We start from the raw sequence: 25858 nt of genomic DNA on the forward strand, positions 1-25858 counted from the left end.
GACCACATTCACCACACAGCTCAAAGCGGCTTGATGAAGGCGACGACGACTGAAGGGAGGACGCGGTGACAATGGTGAAAGATGGGAGCAGCGCGCGGCTTCTCGCTCTCCGCGCCCTCTCCTCCCCCGCCGCCACTCACGGGGCTATGGAAGGAGTAGACGCACTCGTCCTTGTAGACGCGGTCCCCGGGCCGCGGGACGCGCACCGACGCCACCGCCGCTGCCACCAACTCCACCACGCGAGGGGGCGACGCCGCCGCCATCGCCGCTACTGCTGCCGCTCACAGGGAACCGGATCCTCGTGAATGAGGATCCGGTTCCATATATGAGCTGGGATCCGGATCCCCCCCATCCCCCCCACCCCCGCTGCGTCGCCTCGCGCCACGAGAGCCAGAATTGCCACCGAGGCATTCGATCCGTGAACAAATCTCTGCTGATCCAAGTGCCTCGGAATACCAAGGGCACGAGTCTGCCGATAGGCGGTGACGTAGTCTGTAATCAGCCCAGACTGAGAGATGCGGTGGTCTCACAGGAGCACACGTGGGGGATGACGGCGACGCACGCTTGGGAAGGCAGCAGCCAGAACCGGCGTTAACCACCGCCCAAACCTCAGTGGCCCTTGTGACGGAGGTGTCTCATCCACATCCACTCACGCGGTCTCTGCGGTTCTCAAGATACAGAGGCCAAACTGTGCCGCAAAATACAATTATCACCAAAAAAACAACTATTTCCTCATCCTTAATGGCAAGATGTATACAGGCAGTACTCGACGAATGACTTACTAACCATCTTCCATTAATTATATATATATTTTTGTAAACATTGACTTAAAACGCGAATTTGCACTTGCCAACACCAGTGACAATTATCTGGATCGGTCCTCTGCCTCTTCCTAGGTCGATTCAGCCTCAAATGAGTACCTGGTGTGGTGCGTAAACATCGCCACAATTGCGGCGGGGGCGTGGTGCTGGCCACCCACACCCTCCACGTGCGCCGTGCCGGCCTGCACGTGTGCTCGCGAACAGCACTTGCCCCAGGAGTCTTTTAAGGCGACACCGGGGATCGTCTTTTGTGTGTGTGCGTATCCAGGTGTTTGTGCAATTGTGGTGACTAATTTCACCCCTTCCGACAAACGAGCCAACATCATGATGGGTTCAAGGTAAGTGAAAATGTACAGAATTTGTTCTACTTGTTACTTTATTTTACGTTTGATTTAATACGAGCTTTACTAGCCGGCTTCGCCCGGGACTTGGATTCTCGTCTTGAATTAATACGCAGCCTACGCGGAGGGTGGGGGTGCGCATATGTGACGTCACCGCTCACTTGCCGTGCAAAATATATGCATTATTGCGCCCCCCCCCCCCAAATACAAAAGTCTATTTTTATACTTTTGAAATTGTGTACAGTCTGGAAGCTACCCACCTGCCAAATTTCAAGTTTCTTGCAAATTTACAATGTTTCTTACTTATGAGTTTAACAATGCTTCCCTTTTTGTTGAACCGTAACACATTTCATAACACTGACCGTATAGGCATTTAAATAGAGGACTTATGAACGGGTCCCAGGAACTAATTATGATCGTAAATCGAGGATTTCCCGATATTTTTATTTCGTCACTTGCTTACAGTTTTCTTAATTTTGCACTCCTATAGTGTTTTTATATTGTTTGTTGTTTTAACTTGCTCACCCGCCCCGACTGGACATCTGTAAAAAAAACAGCATCATAGTTCATTGGATTATTCCAATCTTGATTTAAAGCTCTCGTGACTGCAGGAATTCATACTCTTTGGTTCTTTCAGAAAAGTCACGTATATAGAAAAATAACTAATAGATCACGACGTTTCCATCGCAACACAAGCAATCGTCTTCAGGTGAAAAAATACAGCAGGCGGACTGCTGAGGCAGGAAGAAATGTAACGTGAGAGCTACTGCAGACAAAGGTTATATAGGTTTGAGGTGGGTACAACCCAAGGGTAACTGGGCAGGGCTGGAGATGGCATTTGCAAGTAAATGTAAGATCGCAGAGCGAGGCATACTGTACCTCGGCAAATCCGAGGGAGGGGAGGGGCTGTCGTAACGGGCGAGAGGGTGGGGGTGAAATTCAGAGAGCAGTCCGCCTGACGTATTTTTTCACCTGAAGACAATTGCGTGTGTTGCAATCTAAACGTCGTGATCTATTAGTTATTTTTCTATCTACGTGACTTTACCGAAATAACCAAAGAGTATGGATTATTCCAGTCTAAATAAAGATCCTGATTCTATATCAGGGCCACAAAGAAAACACGAAAAGAGCATTGTCTCACAACGTCCACGCGGTTTTATGGCACCATCCAAGCCAGTCCACAGAGTTTCCGCTCTCGGTCCTTGTGGTTCCTTGTTCTGAAGAACACGAGTTTCCAGGGCACAGCTCATGCAGAAGAGGCCCTGGGTTCACGACAAACTCCACGCTGGAGCGAGGGCAAGGAACGCACCTTGTTACCAGCACATACATTTATGCAGTAGCTAAGAGCGCCTGACAACCTGAATCACCCATGAATATTCCCGGCCTGGCGTCTACCGTTATACCGAACATGTAGGCATGTAAGCAAGCGTTGAGTCACTTTCTATTTATATTACTGGGATTCCCTGCTTCTGATCCCACGAGACCACTGTTGCAAGGCAAGCTCAGATAAACGGATAATTAATCCGAGATCCACCCTGTTCCTCTGGTTCAAGGTCAGTTGAGTTCAACTTGAAATCATGGGGGCTCTCGAAGCATTGTCCTCTGTTACTCCCTTACCACTCACTTACCAGGATCACTGTCACTCTGACTCCCTATTTGTATCTGTCCCCGTGTGTCTCTATGTCTCTCTCTCTGTGCGTCTCATGGTCTATCTGTATCACTCTGTCTTTGTCTATACCAAGGGGGGACACATCCCCCACAATATTCAAATATGCTCAAAATGTCCCCCCCAATATATTACTATAAAATAGATTTATGTTTATATGATTGTGGTTATGGTTGTACTTTATTAATCCCTAATATCTGCCATTACATACACTGAAACAATAAAAGGTAAAAAGGGGAAAAACAGCAATGTAATACAATACACTATTACACATTATTGTAAAAAATAAATTAAAAGTCCATCCTATGTGTTCGTTAATTTTTTTTATATTTTAGACAGGAAATTCGTTTTCAAATTTAGATATTTTTTTCTGGGGGGGACCCCCAGACCCCCTGGAAGATTTGGTCCCCCCCAATGTTGACTCCATCGCTACGGCCTTGGTCTATACGGTGCTGTACATCACAATGTATGTCACACTGTCTATCTGTGTTTGTCTCACTCTGTCTCTAAGTATCTCTATTTTTCAGTATCTCCCTGTGTCTCTGTACGTATCCGCCTGTCTCACTAACTTTGTATCTGTCTCAATGTGTCTTTCACTTTTTCTATTTCTCTGGTTGTCGGTGAAGTTCGGTTACTCACTACACTGGTGAGGATTCCAACTATATTTGTACTCAGGTTCTTCCAGCCGGGGAGCAACCCGCACCGCCCCTGGCCTGGGGAGTCGCCCCAGCCCCGTGCCTCTTAGCATCTTCCCTGCCCCCCCCATCTTAACGCGCCAGGTCCCGCCAGACTCTCCGCCCTTCCCCGGGCTGGGTGGAAGGGGAGGTTCGAGGGCAGCGGCCGCTCGTGCTATATTGGAATGTTTGGTCAACCCCGTGATTGTTTATGTGGGAGGAAACCGGAAACCCCGGAGAAACCCCAGGCGTGCGAGGGGTAACACTCAATCCCTGTGCAGACAGAGATGAACCCATCTCAACCTGGCTACGAGCCGGTTGATGGCAGCTCATGTGTAGGGAGTGCGTGTGTGATCCACCAACCCCCAGTGCTGGGTTGTAGACGCGCGATTGCGATTCCTGGCATCCGCGGTCACACGTGGAGGCGGTGCCTCCATCGGATGCCTCAGCGGCACGGGATGTCGCATCGTCTCCGGCGGCCGTATATCGCTACTCCCATGGTTACTGTTCCCGTCAACTTCACTCGTCGATTCCTCCACCCGTGTTGAGGTCTCGGTCTCTACCACATACAGTTTCATCTCATCCACACTGCAGCATCCACTCACCACACTGCAGATCACCACTTCATGTGCATGTCTGCTTGCTCACCCGCACTGCTCTACGTTGGAATTCCCTCTGTTCACCGCCCGTTTCCCAAGCTCAGACAATGACGGTTCTCAACACGGGAAACGCGTTACACACTCTATGTTACAACTTTGACGGTGTTGTTTGTTGCTGACCTTCGACGTTCTCATTTTGGGGCCTCTGCTTATCAATTGAGTCCAAACAAAATCGGGGCCAACATCGATTATTTCTCATTCATCGATCCCAACTCTCTCTACTCCACTCTCTATGGGTGCCTCTTTGATGAACGATCTCCTCGACCCCACATTCACCGCCCATGTGGGTGGGGGGCTCCCAAGTGCTACAGGGGCAGGGTCCCTGCAGGGCAGCTCACCAGCACGGCTCCAAGCCTGACTGCTGATGAGAAACTGATTGTCGAAACCAGGCCAGAGTCTTGGTTGCGCTGAACCAACGCCGCTGCCAAGATTAGGCGCTCGCAGGAGGAGGCCGTGCGTGGCCGAGGTTGCAAAACAAATCTTTAAAATGTTCCACGTGGCTGTGGACTCGCAGGGAACCTGCGTCAACGCCACGAATCGATGCATTTAATGACTTACTAATTGGCTGTGTCGGGTGGTGGCGGGTTTAACGCCGCAACATTTAGATTTACGCGAGCTAACCCCCCGCCCCTCTATGATGGATCATATTTGTCACGAACGCGTTAAACCCATCATCATTGCCTGACACGAGGATCCGGATCCTGACCGCCACGCAATTGGGATCCGGTTCCCCCCACTGCGCAAACGCCCGGTTCTGCCGCTGCAGCGGGAATCGGCGTCCCCGGGACTATTTTTTTTTACCTCATCGCGGAGGCCGTCTCACTGCCGCCGCCTCTCACACGCGCAGCGTCACAAAACCGCTTCACCGCCCCTACCCCGCCCTCCCACAACTTCCCGTGGTTAATCCGTTGCCGCCTCCTGCGCCATAAACGAGTGACGAAAGCTTCCGGCCGCCATGTTGCTACGGGAAACAATGAGCGTGACGTCTCGCGCGGCCCATGGCTCTGGGCAAGATGGCCGCCAGAAACTACCGTCAAGGTGACGTCATAACGATTGGGCGAATGGAGGAGGCCAAGCGACGCAGCAATCGCGCTCTTTGCTTGCGAAACTCAGCCCCCCCCCCCCAAAGGAGGAACGTTCGCACTCCGGTCAACGTTTTGAGCAATGGCCCTTTCATAGCAGATTCTACGTCTGATGGTCATGCGTTCAGGTGCAATGTCGAGGTCTGCTGGCCACGACGAGAGGGTTTCAGGAGAGACGCTTCGTGTCCTGCCTGATGTTCTGCGTTGAAGGAGCGCAGACTGCAGTGGTTTATTATATACTAGCGGAAGTACCCGGCTTTGCCCGGGTGAAAAATATATTTCTTAAAAAAATTACATATATATACACAGATACTAAGGTATTGTCAAAGCCCGGTGGGCTGTTTGTACATTTCTTCACCAACAAATATATGAGAGGCTTTCACAAGTCCAAAAAATTGTAGAAAGTGTGGGGTAAATAGTTGATGTCAAAAGGTTTCCGAAAATTGTGGTCACCCCCCCCCCCCTCAAAAAATATCTTTACCCCTCGTAGGTATATATACCTACACACCTTACATACAACAGAGGAAGTGGTATCTATTGACTCTGTAGTAGTATCTACTGACTACCGTAGTATTCATAATCAACGATTTTTGGGTTTAGATCGCGTTATTTATAAATGTGTCGTAACCCTCCACCACCCGACACGGCCAATCAGTAAAAATGTGTCACGTTGACAAAAGACAAATAGTTCACTGCTTTAGCTTACCGGTGTGTTGCAGCCACAACATTTACAATTTGAGTACGACGTTTCACTGGTAATTGCATCCAGCATCATCGGGCAATTCGCCAGAATGGTGAGGCTCTGCTGTGTCTCCCGTTCTTATATAGAGCAGCAGCAGGGTGACGTCATCATTAACTCATCAGGTGCAAAGATTCAAGGGGGGAGTGATTGTAATTATATACTAGATTAGTAATCAGGCTATTGTTACGATGCGAGTTGTAGATTAGTAATCATTTGGAATGTGTTTTATTGTGATTATGCTACATTAGTAATCAGTTAGTGGTTGTTTCCCTTATAAGGAATTGTAATGTATCTTATTTAATAATACGCTTCCAGGCCGCACTAAGCCTGTAGCTGTCTGAGCGATTAAAGTTATTTCTGTTTCTCTCAATTTCAATCGATTCTCTAATTAGTCTTTGCCAGTAGTAACTAGTTTTACACAACACTTCCACGTTGTCAAAATCAATTGAGTGTCCCTGTTGGCATGCATGTTCTGCTACTGCCGACAGTTGTGTTTGTGATAGTTTATTATTTCTCTGGTGTTCTTTTAGTCTTACACTAACGTTACGCCCTGTCTGTCCAATATAGCATCTGCCACATATACAATTAATCCGATATACACCTTCTGTTGATAATTTAGGTAATTCGTCTTTAGTGCACGTTACTAGTTGTTGAATTTTGTGTACTGTACCAAATCTTACTGTAATGTTTTGCTTTTGCAAAACACAGGCTAATTTGTCAGTTACTCCTGAGATAAATGGTATTTTTATTGTTTTAATAATCTGATCGCTTTCAGCAGTGTTGCTTTGCGATCGTGATTTGGCTTTTAGTGCTCTGTTAATTTGAGCATTATTGTAGCCATTCTGTCTTAGTGCTTCTTTAACATGTTTAATCTCTCTCACTAGACTTTCACCATCTACATGTTAAAGAAGCACTAAGACAGAATGGCTACAATAATGCTCAAATTAACAGAGCACTAAAAGCCAAATCACGATCGCAAAGCAACACTGCTGAAAGCGATCAGATTATTAAAACAATAAAAATACCATTTATCTCAGGAGTAACTGACAAATTAGCCCGTGTTTTGCAAAAGAAAAACATTACAGTAAGATTTGGTACAGTACACAAAATTCAACAACTAGTAACGTGCACTAAAGACGAATTACCTAAATTATCAACAGAAGGTGTATATCGGATTAATTGTGTATGTGGCAGATGCTATATTGGACAGACAGGGCGTAACGTTAGTGTAAGACTAAAAGAACACCAGAGAAATATTAAACTATCACAAACACAACTGTCGGCAGTAGCAGAACATGCATGCCAACAGGGACACTTAATTGATTTTGACAACGTGGAAGTGTTGTGTAAAACTAGTTACTACTGGCAAAGACTAATTAGAGAATCGATTGAAATTGAGAGAAACAGAAATAACTTTAATCGCTCAGACAGCTACAGGCTTAGTGCGGCCTGGAAGCGTATTATTAAATAAGATACATTACAATTCCTTATAAGGGAAACAACCACTAACTGATTACTAATGTAGCATAATCACAATAAAACACATTCCAAATGATTACTAATCTACAACTCGCATCGTAACAATAGCCTGATTACTAATCTAGTATATAATTACAATCACTCCCCCCTTGAATCTTTGCACCTGATGAGTTAATGAGTTAATGATGACGTCACCCTGCTGCTGCTCTATATAAGAACGGGAGACACAGCAGAGCCTCACCATTCTGGCGAATTGCCAGATGATGCTAGATGCAATTACCAGCGAAACGTCGTACTCAAATTGTAAATGTTGTAGCTTCAACACACCGGTGGGCTAAAGCAGTGAACTATTTGTCTTTTGTCAACGTGACACATTTTTACTGATTGGCCGTGTCGGGTGGTGGAGGGTTACGACACATTTATAAATAACGCGATCTAAACCCAAAAATCGTTGATTATGAATAACATTGGTCGCGAAAGCCTACGTGTTAAACTGCACCGTAGTATCTACTGAGCCAGTAGTAGCTACTGACTGTAGTAGTATTTAGTGACTGTAATAACTACTGACCATAGTAGTATTTACTGGGCCTACAGTAGTATCTACCGACTATATACTCGTAACGACTAACTGTATAGTATCTGCTGACTCTATAGTAGTATCCACTGACTATAGTAGTAACTACAAAATCTATAGCAGTATCTACTCACTCTATAATAGTATCTACTGACTAGTAGCTACTCACCGTGGTAGTATGTACTGACTGTATAGTAGTATGTACTGACTGTATAGTAGTATATACTGACTGTAGCAGTATTGACTGACTGTAGTGGTATATACTGACTGTTTTAGTATCTACTAACTCTATATAGCAGTATCTACCAACTCGATAGCAGTATCTACTATCACTACAGCAGTGTATACCGACTGAGGTGGTACCTGCTATCACTACAGCAGTGCATACTGACTGGTGGTACCTGCTATGATTACAGCAGTGCATACTGCTGTGTTGGTACCTGCTATGATTACAGCAGTGCATATTGTGTTGGTACCTGTTATGATGACAGCAGTGGATATTGTGGTGGAACCTGCTATGATTACAGCAGTGCATACTGACTGGTGGTACCTGCTATGATTACAGCAGTGCATACTGCTGTGTTGGTACCTGTTATGATTACGGCAGTGCATCTTGTGGTGGAACCTGCTATGATTACAGCAGTGCATACTGCTGTGGTGGTATCTGCTATGATGAGAGGAGTACATATTGTGGTGGTGGTACCTGCTATGATTACAGCAGTGCATACTGACTGGTGGTACCTGCTATGACGACAGCAGTACATACTGTGGTGGTACCTGCGATGATGACATCACTACATACTGTGGTGGTGGTGGTACCTGCTCTGATGAGAGCAGTACATACTGTGGTGGTGGTACCTGCTATGATTACAGCAGTGCATATTGACTGTACTCACCACTCACCCTCACCATTCACCCTCACAACTCACCACTCACCAATCTCCCTCACCACTCACCCTCACCACTCACCACTCACCAATCACCACTCACCAATCACCACTCACCCTCACCACTAACCCTCACCACTAACCCTAACAACTCACCCTAACCACTCACCCTCACCACTCCCCACTCTCCCTCACCACTCACTCTCACCATTCAACTTACCATTCAGCCTCACCACTCACCCTCGCCACTCACCGTCACAACCACCACTCACGCTCACCCTCACTACTCACCACTCATCCTCACCAATCACCACTGACCAATCACCACTCACCCTCACCACTCTCCACTAACCCTCACTACTCAACCTCACCACTCACCCTCACCACTCACCCTCACAACTAACCACTCTCTCACCCCTCACCCTCACCACTCATCACTCACCACTCACACTCACGCTCACCACTCACCCTCACCACTCACGCTCACCACTCACCCTCACCACTCACCCTCACCACTCACCCTCACCCTCACAACAACCACTCACCCTCACCACTCACCCTAACCACTCACACCCTCACCAATCACCCTCACTGCTCACCCTCACCGCTCAGCACTCACCCTCACCACTCACCCTCACCACTCATGCTCACCACTCACCCTCACCACTCACCACTCACGCTTACCACTCACCATTACCACTCACCCTCACCACTCACTAATCACCACTCACAACCGCCACTCACCCTCACCACTCACACCTCACCGCTCACCACTCACCCTCACCACTCACCCTCACAACAACTACTCACCACTCACCCTCACAACAACCACTCACCCTCACTGCTCACCACTCACCCTTACCACTCACCCTCACCAATCACCACTCACCCTCACCACTTACGCTCACCGCTCACCCTCACCGCTCACCACTCACGCTCACCACTCACGCTCACCACTCACCCTCACCACTCACCCTCACCACTCACCAATCACCACTCACAACCGCCACTCACCCTCACCACTCATCCTCACCACTCACCCTCACTACTCACCACTCATCCTCACCAATCACACCCTCACCAATCACCACCCCCCCTCACCACTCACGCTCACCACTCACCCTCACCACTCACGCTCACCACTCACCATTACCACTCACTAATCACCACTCACAACTGCCACTCACCCTCACCACTCGCCCTCGCCACTCACCCTCACCACTCACTCTCACCCTCACTACTCACCACTCATCCTCACTAATCACACCCTCACCAATCACCACTCACCCTCACCACTCACCACTCACCTCCACCACTCACGCTCACCACTTACTACTCACCCTCACCACACTCACCCTCACCACACTCACCCTCACCACTCTCCCTCACCACTCTCCCTCACCACTCACCCTCACCACTCACCCTCACCACTCACCAGTCACGCTCACCACTCACCACTCACGCTCACCACTCACCCTCACTACTCACCCTCACTACTCTCCCTAACCACTCACCACTCACCCTCAACACTCACCCTCACCACCACCACTCACCCTATTCCAGTTTTTAAAAAACTTGCTTACGTGTCACCAAGTATATGTAGAGGTGGTACGCGCAGGCGGGGAGGATCGTGAGACAGCGCGTAGTGGGTGGCTACATCACGGTCCGCAGGTAGGTGTCCACATCGAGGTCCGCATAGGCCCCGCCCCCTGGCACGGAGGGCTATGTAAGGCGATGCGCAGCAGCACTCGAGGAGAAGTCAACCAGTGAAGACAGAAGACGGAGGAAGAGATAGGGCCCTGAGACCCCTAGCCCCGCTGCCCTTGTAAGGGCCGGGACTCTGTGCGGCTCAGAGGCGAGACCTTGGGATTCACGGCCCGATGTCCTTGTAAGGGCCGGGCTGTGTAACCCAGAGGTCGAGACCCGTGCCTGGCAAGGCGGGTCCGATAGCTCCCCGTAGGGAGAGCGTAGCCGGAAGGCCTGAGAGCGTGGCCGAGTTAGGCACGCGTAGCGTAGGCTGTATCTCGGCTGTAACTGTTACTGTGGCCAAGTTAGGCACGCGTAGCGTAGGCTGTATCTCGGCTGTAACTGTTACTGTTGCATCAGTGTTACTAAATAAGTGCTGCCCCGTCAACTCGTCTCCCGCCGTAATTGAGATATTACATATACACCACTCACGCTCACCGCTCACCATTCACGCTCACCACTCACCCTCACCACTCACCCTGACCACTCATTAATCACCACTCACAACCGCCACTCACAACCGCCACTAACCCTCACCACTCATCCTCATCAATCACACCCTCACCAATCACCACTCACCCTCACTGCTCACCCTCACCGCTCACCAGTCACGCTCACCACTCACCCTCACTACTCACCCTCACCAATCACCACTCACCCTCACCACTCATGCTCACCACTCACCCTCACCACTCATGCTCACCACTCACCCTCACCACTCACTCTCACCACTCACCCTCACCACTCACCCTCACAACAACCACTCACCCTCACCACTCATCCTCATCAATCACACCCTCACCAATCACCACTCACCCTCACTGCTCACCCTCACCGCTCACCACTCACCCTCACCACTCACCTTCACCACTCACGCTCACCCTCACCACTCACCCCTCACTAATCACCACTCACAACCGCCACTCACCCTGACCACTCACCATCACCACTCACCCCTCACCCTCACTACTCACCACTCATCCTCACCAATCACACCCTCACCAATCACCACTCACCCTCACCACTCACCCCCACCACTCATGCTCACCACTCACTACTCACCCTCACCACTCACCACACTCACCCTCACAACTCTCCCTCACCACTCACCCTCACCACTCACCACTCACCCTCAACACTCACCCTCACTACTCACTACTCACCCTAACCACTCACCACTCACCCTCACTCACCCTCACCACCACCACTCATCATAGGCAAAAATATATACACCTGAGCGGTGAGGGTGAGTGGTGAGGATGAGTGGTGGGAATGAGTGGTGAGTGGTGAGGGTGAGTGGTTAGGGTGATTAGTGAGTAGTGAGGGTGAGTGGTGAGGGTGAGTGGTGAGTAGTGAGGGTGAGGGGTGAGTAGTGAGGGTGAGCGTGAGTGGTGAGCGTGAGTGGTATGGGTGAGTGGTGGTGGTGAGGGTGATTGGTGAGGGAGAGTGGTGAGGGTGAGTAGTGAGGAATAGTGGTGAGGGTGAGTTGTGAGGGTAAGTGGTGAGGGTGAGTGTGAGTGGTGAGTGGTCAGTGATAGTGAGTGGTGAGTGATAGTGAGTGGTGAGGGAGAGTGTTGAGGGTGAGTGGTGATGGTGAGTGAGGGAGAGTGGTGAGGGAGAGTGGTGAAGGTGTATATATTTTTGCCTATGATGACAGCAGTACATGCTGACGTTTTGTATGTTAAATGTAAAAGCTAAATGTGTGAATGTGTGTGTCGGAAATGTTAAGCAAACGTGGTGACACGTAAGTATATTAAACGGGAATAGGGCGATTCTAAAGGAATCTACAACCTTCGATGATTCCTTTGTGCGATTCAAAGAATCGATTCCTGGCGCGTAGGAGGTTTCCATTTTTAATTACAGAGTTTTATTTTCATTGATATGTTTTGTTTTAAAGTTTTCAGGAGTTTTTAATTATATTTTTGCCCTGGTCAACGCTGGATATTTCCCATTCGTAGCAGTTTATATCAACTCTATAACCAACTTATATTAAACGGGAACAGGGCGATTCTAAATGAATCTACAACCTTCGATTCCTTTGCACGATTCAGAGAATCGATTCTTGGCGCGGTCGGTTTTACATTTTAAATTACACAGTTGTATTTTCATTGGTATGTTATGTTTTAAAGTTTTCAGAAGATTTTAAAGGTATTTTCCCCCCGGGCAACGCTGGGTATATCGAGTTTATAGCACAAAGTCGTCGCCGGACAAGTGTGGGGTGTCGAGGCCTAGTACCGTGCAGAGTCTCCGGCCTCGCCTAGATTGCCCACCCGGCCGAGGCTGGGTGCTGTGGCCGTTACCCCCCCCCCCCCCGCGCTACAATAATACTGTCTAATCGCTATAATTTTATTATCTACCGACCCTATGATAGTAATTGCACACATTGGGGTGGGGGGAGTGAAGAGGACATCAAACTTTGATGAATTTACCTCAGCGTCGCGTGTTAATGCGTGCGCATATTTTTAACGGGAATTAAAAATGGCGTCCACCCCTAAGCGACGGCGTTGCTGCCCGTTGCCAGGGGCCAACCGCCCGTTGCCAGGGGCCAACCGCCCGTTGCCAGGGGCAACCGCCTTCGTGCATGCGCAACGGCGTGCTTCGTTACGTGCCGGTCGGCAATAGTAAGTAATTAAATCAATAAAAAGAAATCGCACTAAATCGACAATCGGTCCGATTTAAAGTTTAGAGACGAAAAATCGGAAATGCCTAAGTTCACCGCGGGGCCGGGGGCGTGCCCACCGGCAAAATTTAATCTCGGCGACCCCACGGTCCGAGAGCTAAATCACCCGGAAGCGAGCGTACGCAGACGGACGGACAGACAGACAGACAGACAAAAATTAATTATATAGGTTAGATGGGACTAGCGGAAGTACCCGGCGTTGCCCGGGTGAAAAATATATTTCTTAAAAACCTTACATATATATACACATATACTAAGGTATTGTGAAAGCCCGGTGGGCCGTTTGTACATTTCTATACCAACAAATATATGAGAGGCTTGCACAAGTCCAAAAAGTTGTAGAAAGTGTGGGGTAAATAGTTGATGTAAAAGGTTTCCGAAAATTGTGGACCCCCCCCCCTCAAAAAATATATTTACCCCTCGTAGGTATATATACCTACACACCTTGCATACAACAGAGTAAGTAGTATCTATTTGTAATAAAGGACTCTTTCACTGTGTCTGTCTTCGTTGTCCTTTATTTGGGTTCTTACAACTTCGCCCCGCACGGCCCTCGCTCAGAGCCTTCTCCACCTCCCGCTCGGCAGCCCTTCTGCTGCCGTCGCTCACGTAGCCTTTTCTCCTGGCTCCCGATGCAGCTCCGCTGCTGCCTTTCCTCTCATCCTCTCCGCCCTTATGCAGTCTCTTGGCTGCTCTCTCTCTGCAGCCCCACCGCTGCTCTCCGTCTCCCCCGTGCCCGGACACCACTGGCCAACGGTGCCGAGTCCCGTCCTGTGGTGATCACGCCACTTTCCACTCCCTGCCCTGCGTGGCCTCCTCCCGTCTTTATTTTTACACTCTCCTCCCGTCTCTTCCAGTTCCCGCCCTTAAGAGCTTTCCCTTCGCCCCACGTGACCTAACTCCTACCCCCGTTACGTCATATCCGCGAGGCCGTTTATGCCTGCATTACACCACCCTCCCCCGTGGAGAAAATTCCAGCCGTCCTCGGCTGAAACAACAAGTAATGCGAGCGACCACCAACCATCAGACTATAACGGACAACGGAGCATACAACGAATATAACAATAATAACAAGAACAAGAACAACATTAATCAACGAAAAGTAAGGGACTTGGACCGCGTGCGGGTCGCCGGCCCGTCCCGGACGAGCGGCGGCCCCCTTGCAGACCGAGAACATGACGGGGTTTTAGGAGCGACAGGATCAAAACTGCCTGTCACTATTGGAGGCCCGCCAACACCACGGTCCCGTTTCCCCGAAGGACTAGAGTCCGGGGTGTCCCGCAATCGTGTCTGTGGCGGGGTCGGAAGGGCGGCGGGGCCCGGTGTCCCCGCAGCCGTGGTAGGCCCACCCAGAGCAGAGTCCCCTGTCTCCTGCGGTGTAAAAGGCACGACAGGCGCTCTTGCAGGGTCAACAGGCACAGGCAAGGGTGCGTCGGCAGCAACAGACACCGGCAAGGCAACATCAGGAGATGACGCATCCGTTTGAGGGGCCACGTATGGTTTCAAGCGAGACGTATGGATGTACCAGCGCCGACATCCGAACCGAACTCGTGCGGACTGCGGGTTGGGAACCTCGATGAGCCTAACAGGCCCTTGCCATGGTTTATGTAATTTAGGGGAGGTCCCTGGCCGCAACTGCGAGCAATGCAGCCAGGCCATGTCCCCCACCTTCCATGGGCACTTCCCCTTTGAGCGTCGAGCGCACCGTTCGTTCCAGGCCTGGGCTTTGGCCGTAGCCATGCGGGCCCCCTCCCGCGCCTCAGTGACGCGGCAAACGGTATCCTGAATGTAATCAGGAAGAGGCTTAGTAGGTCCCCTGACTCCTGTTCCCAACTGCACATCCATCCGCGGCACGTTTTCGCGACCGTACATAAGAAAAAACGGCGAATATCTTGTAGACGCATGAGGCGTCATCTGGTATGCCGAGAGTACCCCAGGGATATGCAAATCCCAATCCGCTTGTTTTTCATTCACCGTGTGACACAGCATGGCGGACAGAGTCCGATTCAGCCATTCAACCATGCCATCCGTCTGCGGGTGGTAGGGAGATGTCCGGATCTTTTTAGTTCCCAGCGCTGCGCACACCTCCCCCAACAACTTTGAAGAAAAATTTCGGCCCTGATCCGTGAGGAGCCTCTCCGGCGCCCCCTTGTCCATAACGTACCCGAATAGAAAGGCGTCCGTAATGGACGCCGCCGACTGGTCGGGCAAGGGCCAGGCCATCGGCCAGCGGGAGAGGTACTCCACCCCAACTAGCAAGAATTTATTCCCCTTAGCGGATGGTGGGAAGGGTCCCAAAATATCCAACGCCACCAACTCGTTAACCCGAGACACTTGAATAGACTGTATTGGCGGCACATATGGGTGTTTAGGCGGCTTCCGCCGGGCACATTCGGGACACGCGCAAACGTGCCCGACGACATCCGTCGTCATGCCGTGCCAAAAGTAATCTCGCTGCAACGTCAATAGGGTCCATCTTCTTGGTTCTTTCGGTAAAGTCACGTAGAAGGGAAGTAATAAAATAATAAAAATAAAACATAATAAAATGAAATAATTCTCACGACGTTTCGGCTACAACACAAGCAGCCGTCTTCAGGTGAAGAATGAGACACTACCAAGCTAGGAGCTTATATATAAACTGGGTTGGAGGTGGAAGAGCGCCTTAACAAAAAAGAATGTGCATATGAAGAGGAATTTAGCATATTCATGGAAAATGCGTAGGAGGTGGGCGGGGGGGGGGTTTCAAAGGCATATTATGCCCATGCATTATGCAGGATCAACAGCACCAAGGGGGGGTGCAGGGAGTAGCATTAACAAAGGAAAGGAATGTTATTGATATGTAGCTGCAGTTACTAAACAACCACGTAGAAAACTAAAGTATAAACTACATAAAAAACTAAAGTATAAACTGCATAGCACCATCAGTATACTTACTATACTCTACAATAAGCTGAGTTACTAACAGCAAGTAATACATTACAATTCTACGTCGTAAAAATTATATTATATGCTTCCATCTAAACTTTATTCTCTTACATCACACGAGCATATACCGTACTATATACTGCCATAGATAAACCCAACATTAAATTATATACTGTATTACTATAAACCACCCTATACCTTATACATTTCAACATAACACTATGTATTATTCTACCCACCCTAATGTGTATCGAAATGGTTTATTACGTCCTTCCAATGATTGCTAAGCCAGAATCCATCTTCTCGGTTAAAATTGTCTCTGTGTTTGTATATGTGGATCGCCTCATGAACGAATCTCTCATGATAGCCAGATGGCTTGCAGAGAACCTCTGTCTTGGAGAAGTCAATGTCATGTGAGCCCACTGAGTTGTAACAGTGATCTGCCACGGCTGAGGTGTTTGTCCTACCGTGTTTCAGGTCAGCTTTATGTTCACGGATGCGGTCCGAGACATGTCGTTTGGTTTCCCCAATGTAACTGCTACCACAGAGGCAACTTAGTTTGTAGACACCAGGGTACTGTATGTCTGGAACCACATCTTTTACAGACGGTACCAGATCACGGATTTTATGTACTGTATTGAATCGGACCTGGATCTTGTGTTTAATCAGGATTTTGGAGATCTTTTTTGTGACCCCAGCAATGTAGGGTAAGGTGATGGTCTTGAAAGGCTCCTCAACAGGATCCTTCTTGATGGTTGGAGTGATGGCTTTGCGGATTGTGTAGTCGGAATGATGGGAAAGCAGGGAGGTGCGTCCCAAGTCCAGATCGTCGGAGCTAAACACATCGGAATAACTCAACAATAGCGCGCGAAGCGCGGAACGTTGTTCCCCGGAATGGGAAGAATTTTCCCCGCACAATTCGGCGATCCAGCGATCATCTGGGGCCGCAGGGCCCGAAACACCGGCAACCATCTCCCGGCGGCCCAGATGGTCCTGGGCCGTAAACGCCGTAGTGGCATGTGCCACAACCGTTCCAGCCGGCACACAAACATTTTCCGTACTCCCATTAAGCACCTGCAAAAATGGCTGCTGGTCCGGCCGGATAATAGTCTGCGCCCCGACGAGCGCTGATCCGCCCGTTATGGTAGCGGACGGCGATAACAAAACCCCAGTTGCTCCCTCCTGACCAGGCACAGGTTTCCGATATCGCAAGGGGATAAGCATCTGTGAGCCAGGTGGAATGTCAACAGATACCTCGGACAGCGCCTGCACCTGGCAGACCGGAGCAGGTCGCCCCCAGGGTGACGGCAGAAATGTAATTTTTCGACCCCCCGGTAATTCGATACAGTTTTCATTAACTCTAATGAGAATGGGCATTTTGGCCAGAAAATCAGTTCCCAACAAACATGGAACCGCAAGGGACCTCGAGATTAACACAATTCCCGAGGCCGACACTCCCCCGATAGATATATTGGCGTCCACCTGGCCCACAATGCCCATACTTCCCCCGTTCGCCGCAACGCAGGAATCGTAAACCGGACGCACGGCCTCCGGTGGGATGCCCAACAGATGGAAAATTACATCAGATATAATGGTCGCGGACGCACCGGAGTCCACTAAAATGCGCACATCAACCCCCTGTATAGAACCCGGTACAGTGGACGAACCAGTAGCGGCCGCGACAACCCGCCGTGCCAATTTATGCCACTGCGTTACCGAGCGACATGGCCCAGTCGATGGCCTCCCGTTATTAACAACACCCGGATCGCATGGCAATGGTGATGAATGAGGTGTCAAGCCTTGCCGGGTGTCTGGTGCATACCGACTTGCCTGTCCAGGAGGGTCCTTCCGCGGCACGTCTGCTGTCGAGGCCTCCTGCTGGGGCGGTCCTGGGATACGGGCCCAGCAGTCCCTGGCGTAATGGCCCTTGCGACCGCAGCGGAAGCACTCGATGGCGTTACGCCGCACCGCAGTCCCCCCATCCCGACGCTCCCGCGTCGGCGGCGCAGATCGCGGCCCCGGTCCACCGCGGGCCGACCACTGCGCAGAGGCGGCTGTCAGCTCCTGCGGGCACCCCCCGTCAGGAACGTACACCGTCTTCTTGGGATTCCAACCCACGGCACCTCCTTCGATGATGGGCCCCCCCGTCCACGCTGTGACTTGCTTTCAGCGGCATAGATTAAACTGGGCATCGAGACACTTTGCGGCCGCCCGGGATGTCAGCTTCTCATGGACACACACCGGCATAGGGATCCCCAAATCCCTGGACAGCTCGAGCATCTTTCCCAAAATCAGGGGTTCGAGTAGGTCAGGCTCCGTCTCCGGGTATGCGGCCATGGCTTACTCCAAGACAGCACCCCTGTATGCCACCGGCGACTCTTCGGGTGCCCGCTGGCGTTGAACGAATCGGCAGTGAGCATCATCCGGTGGCTCGTACGCATCCGCCATCTCGTCAAAAACTCCTCTCAGTGTCTTCTTTTTCTCGGCCTTGATGGAACGGAAGAATCGGACCGGCTCGTCGTCGAGAAGAGTTGGCAGAACTTCCAGGGCCTCTGCGTCAGTCCACCTAGCGGAGCGCACCGCCGCCAAAAATCTGCAGGCAAAAGCACTCCAGTCGCCACCGATGGAGAATTCTTTAACAGTTGTCAAGTGACGGCTGCGACTCCTCGCTCCGCCGTCCTCCGCAGGCGACTCGTCGCGTGGCATATTCAAGATGGCGTCGCACCGCAACGTGTCAAAGATGGCGGCCCCCCGCCTCGGAGGGCGCAAGATGGCGGTTTCCCGCTGTTCTTCCCCTGCCACGCTCAAGATGGCGTCTTCGTGCCGCGAGGCAGAGGGCGCTGGCAGCGCAGGCAAGGCCGCGACCTGCCGATCACCCCCGGGCCTCCCCGACGCCGGCGCAACTGTGTGACGAGGTCACACAGTTGCGCCAGTACGGTCTTCAAGGTCTCCAGTTGCGCCGCCATCTGCCTCCATCGTAGGTCAGCGTCCTCCGGCGCGGGCGGGTCCACCGACGCGGCGACATCTTGAACTCCCGGACCAGCACTCATTCCCGCTCGGATTTCCTCCTCCATCGCAGGCAGGTCCACTGCCTGAGGAAGGTCGTCATTGTCGGATGATGTAGCAGACGATGGTGCAGGAAAATTCTTTCTTCTGAGCTGTTTTGACATGCCGTTTCACTTCTGACACTAGTGTAATAAAGGACTCTTTCACTGGGTCTGTCTCCGTTGTCCTTTATTTGTGTTCGTACAACTTTGCCCGCACTGCCCTCGCTCAGAGCCTTCTCCACCTCCCGCTCGGCAGCCCCTCTGCTGCCGTCGCTCCCGTAGCCTTGCTGCTGGCTCCCGATGCAGCTCCGCTGCTGGCTTTCCTCTCAGTCTCTCCGCCCTCGACCTGCAGCCCCTCGGCTGCTCTCTGCAGCCCACTGCTGCTCTCCGTCTCCCCCGTGCCCGGACACCGCTGGCCAACGGTGCCGAGTCCCGACCTGTGGCGATCACGCCACTTTCCACCTCCTGCTCTGCGTGGCCTCCTCCTGTCTTTATTCTTACAATCCTCCCCTGCTCTTCCGGTTCCTGCCCTTAAGAGCTCTCCCTTCTTCCCACGTGACCCAACTCCTCCCCCCTGTTACGTCATATCCGCGAGGCCGTTTACGCTCGCATTGCAAATGTGTGTGTCTGTAAGAAATGTTAAGCATACTTGGCGACACGTAAGCAAGTTTTTTTTAAAAACGGGAATAGGGTGAGTGGTGGTGGTGAGGGTGAGTGGTTAGGGTGAGTAGTGAGGGTGAGTAGTGAGGGTGAGTGGTGAGCGTGAGTGGTGAGTGCTGAGCGTGAGTGGTGAGGGTGTGATTGGTGTGGATGAGTGGTGAGTAGTGAGGGGTGAGTGGTGAGGGTGAGCGTGAGTGGTGAGGGTGAGCGGTGAGGGTGAGCAGTGAGGGTGAGTGGTAATTGGTGAGGGTGTGATTGATGAGGATGAGTGGTGAGTGGTGAGGGTGAGTGGTTGTTGTGAGGGTGAGTGTGAGTGGTGAGAGTGAGTGGTGAGGGTGAGTGGTGAGGGTGAGTGGCGGTTGTGAGTGGTGATTAGTGAGTGGTGAGGGGGAGTGGTGAGCGTGAGTGGTGAGGGTGAGTGGTGAGCGTGAGTGGTGAGGGTGAGTGGTGATTGTTGAGGGTGCGATTGGTGAGGATGAGTGGTGATTTGTGAGGGTGTGATTGATGAGGATGAGTGGTGAATAGTAAGGGTGAGTGGTGAGGGTGAGTGGTGAGCCTGAGTGGTGAGGGTGAGTGGTGAGGGTGAGTGGTGATTGGTGAGGGTGTGATTGGTGAGGGTGAGTGGTGATTGGTGAGGATGTGATTGGTGAGGAAGAGTAGTAAGGGTGAGCGGTGAGGGTGAGTGGTGGTTGTGAGTGGCGGTTGTGAGTGGTGATTAGTGAGTGGTCAGGGTGAGTGGTGAGGGTGAGTGGTGAGCGTGAATGGTGAGTGGTGAGGGTGAGCGGTGAGGGTGAGCGGTGAGCGTGAGTGTTGTATACTTGGCGACACGTAAGCAAGTTTTTTTTTTTAAACAGGAATAGGGTGAGTGGTGGTGGTGAGGGTGAGTGTTGAGGGTGAGTGGTGAGTGGTTAGGGTGAGTAGTGAGGGTGAGTAGTGAGGGTGAGTGGTGAGCGTGAGTGGTGAGTGGTGAGCGTGACTGGTGAGTGGTGAGGGTGAGTGGTAAGGGAGAGTGGTGAGGGTAAGTGTGGTGAGTGGTGAGGGTGAGTGGCGGTTGTGAGTGATGATTAGTGAGGGGTGAGTGGTGAGGGTGAGCGTGAGTGGTGAGGGTGAGTGGTGAGCGGTGAGGGTGAGCAGTGAGTGGTGATTGGTGAGAGTGTGATTGATGAGGGTGAGTGGTGAGGGTGAGTGGTTGTTGTGAGGGCGGGTGGTGAGGGTGAGTGGTGAGGGTGAGTGGCGGTTGTGAGTGGTGATTAGTGAGTGGTGAGGGTGAGTGGTGAGCGTGAGTGGTGAGGGTGAGTGGTGAGCGTGAGTGGTGAGGGTGAGTGGTGATTGGTTAGGGAGAGTAGTGAGGGTGAGTAGTGAGGGTGAGTGGTGAGCGTGAGTGGTGAGGGTGAGTGGTGATTGGTGAGGGTGTGATTGGTGAGGATGAGTGGTGATTTGTGAGGGTGTGATTGGTGAGGATGAGTGGTGAATAGTAAGGGTGAGTGGTGAGGGTGAGTGGTGAGCCTGAGTGGTGAGGGTGAGTGGTGAGGGTGAGTGGTGATTGGTGAGGGTGTGATTGGTGAGGGTGAGTGGTGATTGGTGAGGATGTGATTGGTGAGGAAGAGTAGTAAGGGTGAGTGGTGAGGGTGAGTGGCGGTTGTGAGTGGTGATTAGTGAGTGGTCAGGGTGAGTGGTGAGGGTGAGCGTGAATGGTGAGTGGTGAGGGTGAGCGGTGAGGGTGAGCGTGAGTGGTGTATACTTGGCGACACGTAAGCAAGTTTTTTTTTTTTAAACAGGAACAGGGTGAGTGGTGGTGGTGAGGGTGAGTGTTGAGGGTGAGTGGTGAGTGGTTAGGGTGAGTAGTGAGGGTGAGTAGTGAGGATGAGTGGTGAGCGTGAGTGGTGAGTGGTGAGCGTGACTGGTGAGTGGTGAGGGTGAGTGGTGAGGGTGAGTGGTAAGGGAGAGTGGTGAGGGTAAGTGTGGTGAGTGGTGAGGGTGAGTGGCGGTTGTCAGTGATGATTAGTGAGGGGTGAGTGGTGAGGGTGAGCGTGAGTGGTGAGGGTGAGTGGTGAGCGGTGAGGGTGAGCAGTGAGTGATGATTGGTGAGGGTGTGATTGATGAGGGTGAGTGGTGAGGGTGAGTGGTTGTTGTGAGGGCGGGTGGTGAGGGTGAGTGGTGAGGGTGAGTGGCGGTTGTGAGTGTTGATTAGTGAGTGGTGAGGGTGAGTGGTGAGCGTGAGTGGTGAGGGTGAGTGGTGAGCGTGAGTGGTGAGGGTGAGTGGTGATTGGTGAGGGTGAGTGGTGATTGGTGAGGGTGTGATTGGTGAGGATGAGTGGTGAGTAGTGAGGGTGAGTGGTGAGGGTGAGTGGTGAGGGTGAGTGGCAGTTGTGAGTGGCGGTTGTGAGTGGTGATTAGTGAGCGGTGAGGGTGAGTGGTGAGGGTGAGTGGTGAGCGTGAGTGGTGAGTGGTGAGGGTGAGTGGTGAGGGTGAGTGGCGGTTTTGAGTGGTGATTAATGAGGGTGAGTAGTGAGGGTGAGTGGTGAGCGTGAGTGGTGAGTGTTGAGCGTGACTGGTGAGTGGTGAGGGTGAGTGGTGAGGGTGAGTGGTAAGGGAGAGTGGTGAGGGTAAGTGGTGAGTGTGGTGAGTGGTGAGGGTGAGTGGTGAGGGTGAGTGGTGAGAGTGAGTGTGAGTGGTGAAGGGTCTGTGGTGAGTGTGAGTGGTGAGGGGTCTGTGGTGAGTGTGAGTGATGAGTGATAGGTGGTGAGTGGTGAGGTGTTGAGTGTGAGTGGTGAGGGTGAGTGGTGAGGGTGAGTGGTGAGGATGAGTGGTGAGAGTGAGTGGTGAGGGTGAGTGGTGAGGGGTCTGTGGTGTGAGTGGTGAGTGTGAGTGGTGAGGGGTCTGTGGTGAGTGTGAGTTGTGAGGTGGTGAGTGGTGAGGTGGTGAGTCTGAGTTGTGAGTGTGAGTGGTGAGAGTGAGTGGTGAGCGGTGAGAGTGAGTGGTGAGTGGTGAGAGTGAGTGGTGAGGGTGAGTGGTGAAAGTGAGTGGTGAGAGTGAGTGGTGAGGGTGAGTGGTGAGGGTGAGTGGTGAAAGTGAGTGGTGAGAGTGAGTGGTGAGGGTGAGGATCAGTGGTGAGTGGTGAGAGGTGAGTGGTGAGAGGTGAGTGGTGAGGGTGAGTGATGGTGAGTGAGAGGTGAGGGTGAGTGGTGGTGAGTGGTGGTGGTGAGGGTGAGTCTTGAGGGTGAGTGGTGAGGATGAGTGGTGGTGGTGAGGGCGAGGATGATTGGTGAGGGTGAGCGTGAGTGTTGAGGGAGAAGGGTGAGTGGTGAGGGTGAGTGGTGAGAGAGTGGTGAGGGAGAGTGGTGAGGGTAAGTAGTGAGGGTGAGTGAGTGGTGAGTGTGAGTGATGGTGAGTGGTGAGTGTGAGTGGTGAGTGATAGTGAGTGGTGATGGTGAGTGGTGAGGGTGAGTGAGGGAGAGTGGTGAGGGAGTGGTGAGGGTGTATATATTTTTGCCTATGATGACAGCAGTACATGCTGACGTTTTGTATGTTAAATGTAAAAGCTAAATGTATGAATGTGTGTGTCTGTTGGCGACACGCAGTTTGTTAATAAGGGAATAGGGCGATTTTAAAGTAATCTCCAACCCTCGATTCCTTCGCAACGATTGCAAAGAATCGCTTCTTTTCGCGCTTGGGCCACATTTTTAATTAAAGAGTTTTATTTTCATTGGTATGTTATGTTTTAAAGTTTTCAGGACTGTTTAATTATATTTTTGCCCCGGTCAACGCCGGATATTTCCCATTCGTAGCAGTTTTTATCAACTATATAACCAACTTATATTAAACGGGAATAAGCCGATTACTAAAGGAGTCGACAACCTTCGATTCCGTTGCGCGATTCAGAGAATCGATTCTTGGTGCAGTCGGGTTTAAAACTTTTATTACACAGTTGTATTTTCATTGGTATGTTATGTTTTAAAGTTTTCAGAAGATTTTAAATGTATTTTCCCCCTGGGCAACGCTGGGTATATCGAGTTTATAGCACAAAGTCTTCGCCTGACACGTGTGGGGTGTCGAGGCCTAGTACCGTGCAGAGCCTCCGGCCTCGCCTAGATTGCCCACCCGGCCGAGGCTGGGTGCTGTGGCCGTTACCCCCCCCCCCCCGCGCTATAATAATACTGTCTAATCGCTATCATTTTATTATCTACCGACCCTATGATAGTAATTGCACACATTGGGGTGGTGGGGGAATGAAGAGGACGTGAAACTTTGATGAATTTACCTCAGCGTCGCGTGTTAATGCGTGCACATATTTTTAACGGGAATTAAAAATGGCGTTCACCCCTCAGCGACGGCGTTGCTGCCCGTTGCCAGGGGCCAACCGCCCGTTGCCAGGGGCCAACCGCCCGTTGCCAGGGGCAACCGCCTTCGCGCATGCGCAACGGCGTGCTTCGTCACGCGCAGGTCGGCAATAGTAAATAAATAAATAAAGAGAAATCGCACTAAATCGATAATCGGTCCGATTTAAAGTTTAGAGACGAAAAATTGGAAATGCCTAAGTTCACCGCGGGGCCGGGGGCGTGCCCACCGGCAAAATTTAATCTCGGCGAACCCCACGGTCCGAGAGCTAAATCCCCCGGAAGCGAGCGTACACAGACAGACGGACAGACAGACAGACAAAAAATGTATTATATAGGTTAGATTGTGTGGCTTGTCTCTAATTTCCCATTCATGCAGGTGTGCAACATCGGTCCGTTGATGTTCTGATGTGGTTGTCAGGGCTGTCACAGGACCCCCCCCTGGCGTGCCCGGGGAGTTGCGCGCCCTCTGACCTGTTGGCAAACCACGTGGGCTGTGGACAAGAGGGCCGGGACTCGACTCAGCCCTTGTCCAAAGTGCTCGTCACGACGCCCCAGCCACACCGGGGTGGGACGCACACTCATTATCGCTGTGAGCCTTGTTCAGTGAATCTCCGCGACCAGATTTGGGCACTATCCACTGGGCCATGAGGTGGTAATATTGCACCAAGCTGAAGTTTCACTTCCCGGTGTGGCTGCCCACATTTAAAACGCACCGCGCGCACTGCGCTGCAACGGGACAATGAATCCGCAACAGCATGAACGATAAACTTATGTTCATGCGCAGGGAAGCTAATCAGCATCAATGGGCGACCTAATATGGGATTTTTCGATCCACAAATGATTCATTATATCCTGTTACAGCAATGTAACTCACAGTGTTGATATAACCCCCCCTCCGAGCAATGCACACGCACGCACACGTAACCCACAGCCCTTCCTCACCTGACCGCTGCATGACTCACGTTACGAGTTGCGAAAGGGGTATCCTTCGGATCCAATGACCACTGTTGCGGTGCCTATGCCCGCCTTGTCTTATTGTCCCTAATTACCTACGTGACTCTACTCGGGTTTAGCCCAGAAAAGGTGTGAGCTGTGTCACCGCAGGTTTATATGTTCAATACAGACGTCCAGCCCACTCTTTTTGGATCAAGTTTTGAAGAATTTAAAAAATGTTTTTGTAAAAAAAAAAATTACACATCCAATCAGCCACACTCTAATCCAGTGTTCTTCACTAATTTTCAGAGGGGGGCCACTTTTGCCGATAAGACAAAATCAGTGTAAGGGCCGCCACATATTTGAAAACATTGGGGTTTGACAGCATGCTGGGGTGTTTTCACATGTGTATTATTGTCAGGGGCCACCAGTGACCCGAGGGCTTTGCAATGAAGAACACTACATTAATCTGATATGTATTACTGTACTTTTGTGGAAAACTGGAACCAAAATCTAATAAAGTTTTTAACTCTAAACATCTGGCAGTTCACCTGCATTGGTTCAAGCAAGACTGCTCATTACTCACTGAATGTCTAAACCGG

The 25858-nt window shown here is 51.1% G+C and overlaps 1 protein-coding gene and 1 long non-coding RNA gene across 3 annotated transcripts in view; one reads left to right on the forward strand and one right to left on the reverse strand.

Moving 5' to 3' along the window:
* Positions 1–3987, reverse strand: part of USP5 (ubiquitin specific peptidase 5) — a 34959-nt gene extending 30972 nt beyond the window's left edge. The window contains exon 1 of one of the 2 annotated variants that reach the window (XM_078611583.1): positions 3866–3987. Coding sequence is in view for 1 of the 2 variants with exons in the window: in XM_078611582.1 (XP_078467708.1) it covers positions 141–263 (123 nt within the window). In the remaining variant the exon portion in view is untranslated. Of the gene's footprint in view, positions 1–140; positions 313–3865 lie in introns of those variants that run through there. The other variant, XM_078611582.1, reaches the window with a different exon arrangement.
* Positions 159–25792, forward strand: LOC144730811 (uncharacterized). The gene is made up of 2 exons (XR_013587855.1): positions 159–1159; positions 24742–25792. It is a non-coding gene; the product is annotated as an uncharacterized LOC144730811 (long non-coding RNA).
* The last annotated feature ends 66 nt before the right edge of the window (positions 25793–25858 follow it).

The sequence above is a fragment of the Lampetra planeri genome, chromosome 36 (assembly GCF_965212315.1).
Source record: "Lampetra planeri chromosome 36, kcLamPlan1.2.h2, whole genome shotgun sequence".
NCBI classification, from domain to species: Eukaryota; Metazoa; Chordata; class Hyperoartia; order Petromyzontiformes; family Petromyzontidae; genus Lampetra; species Lampetra planeri.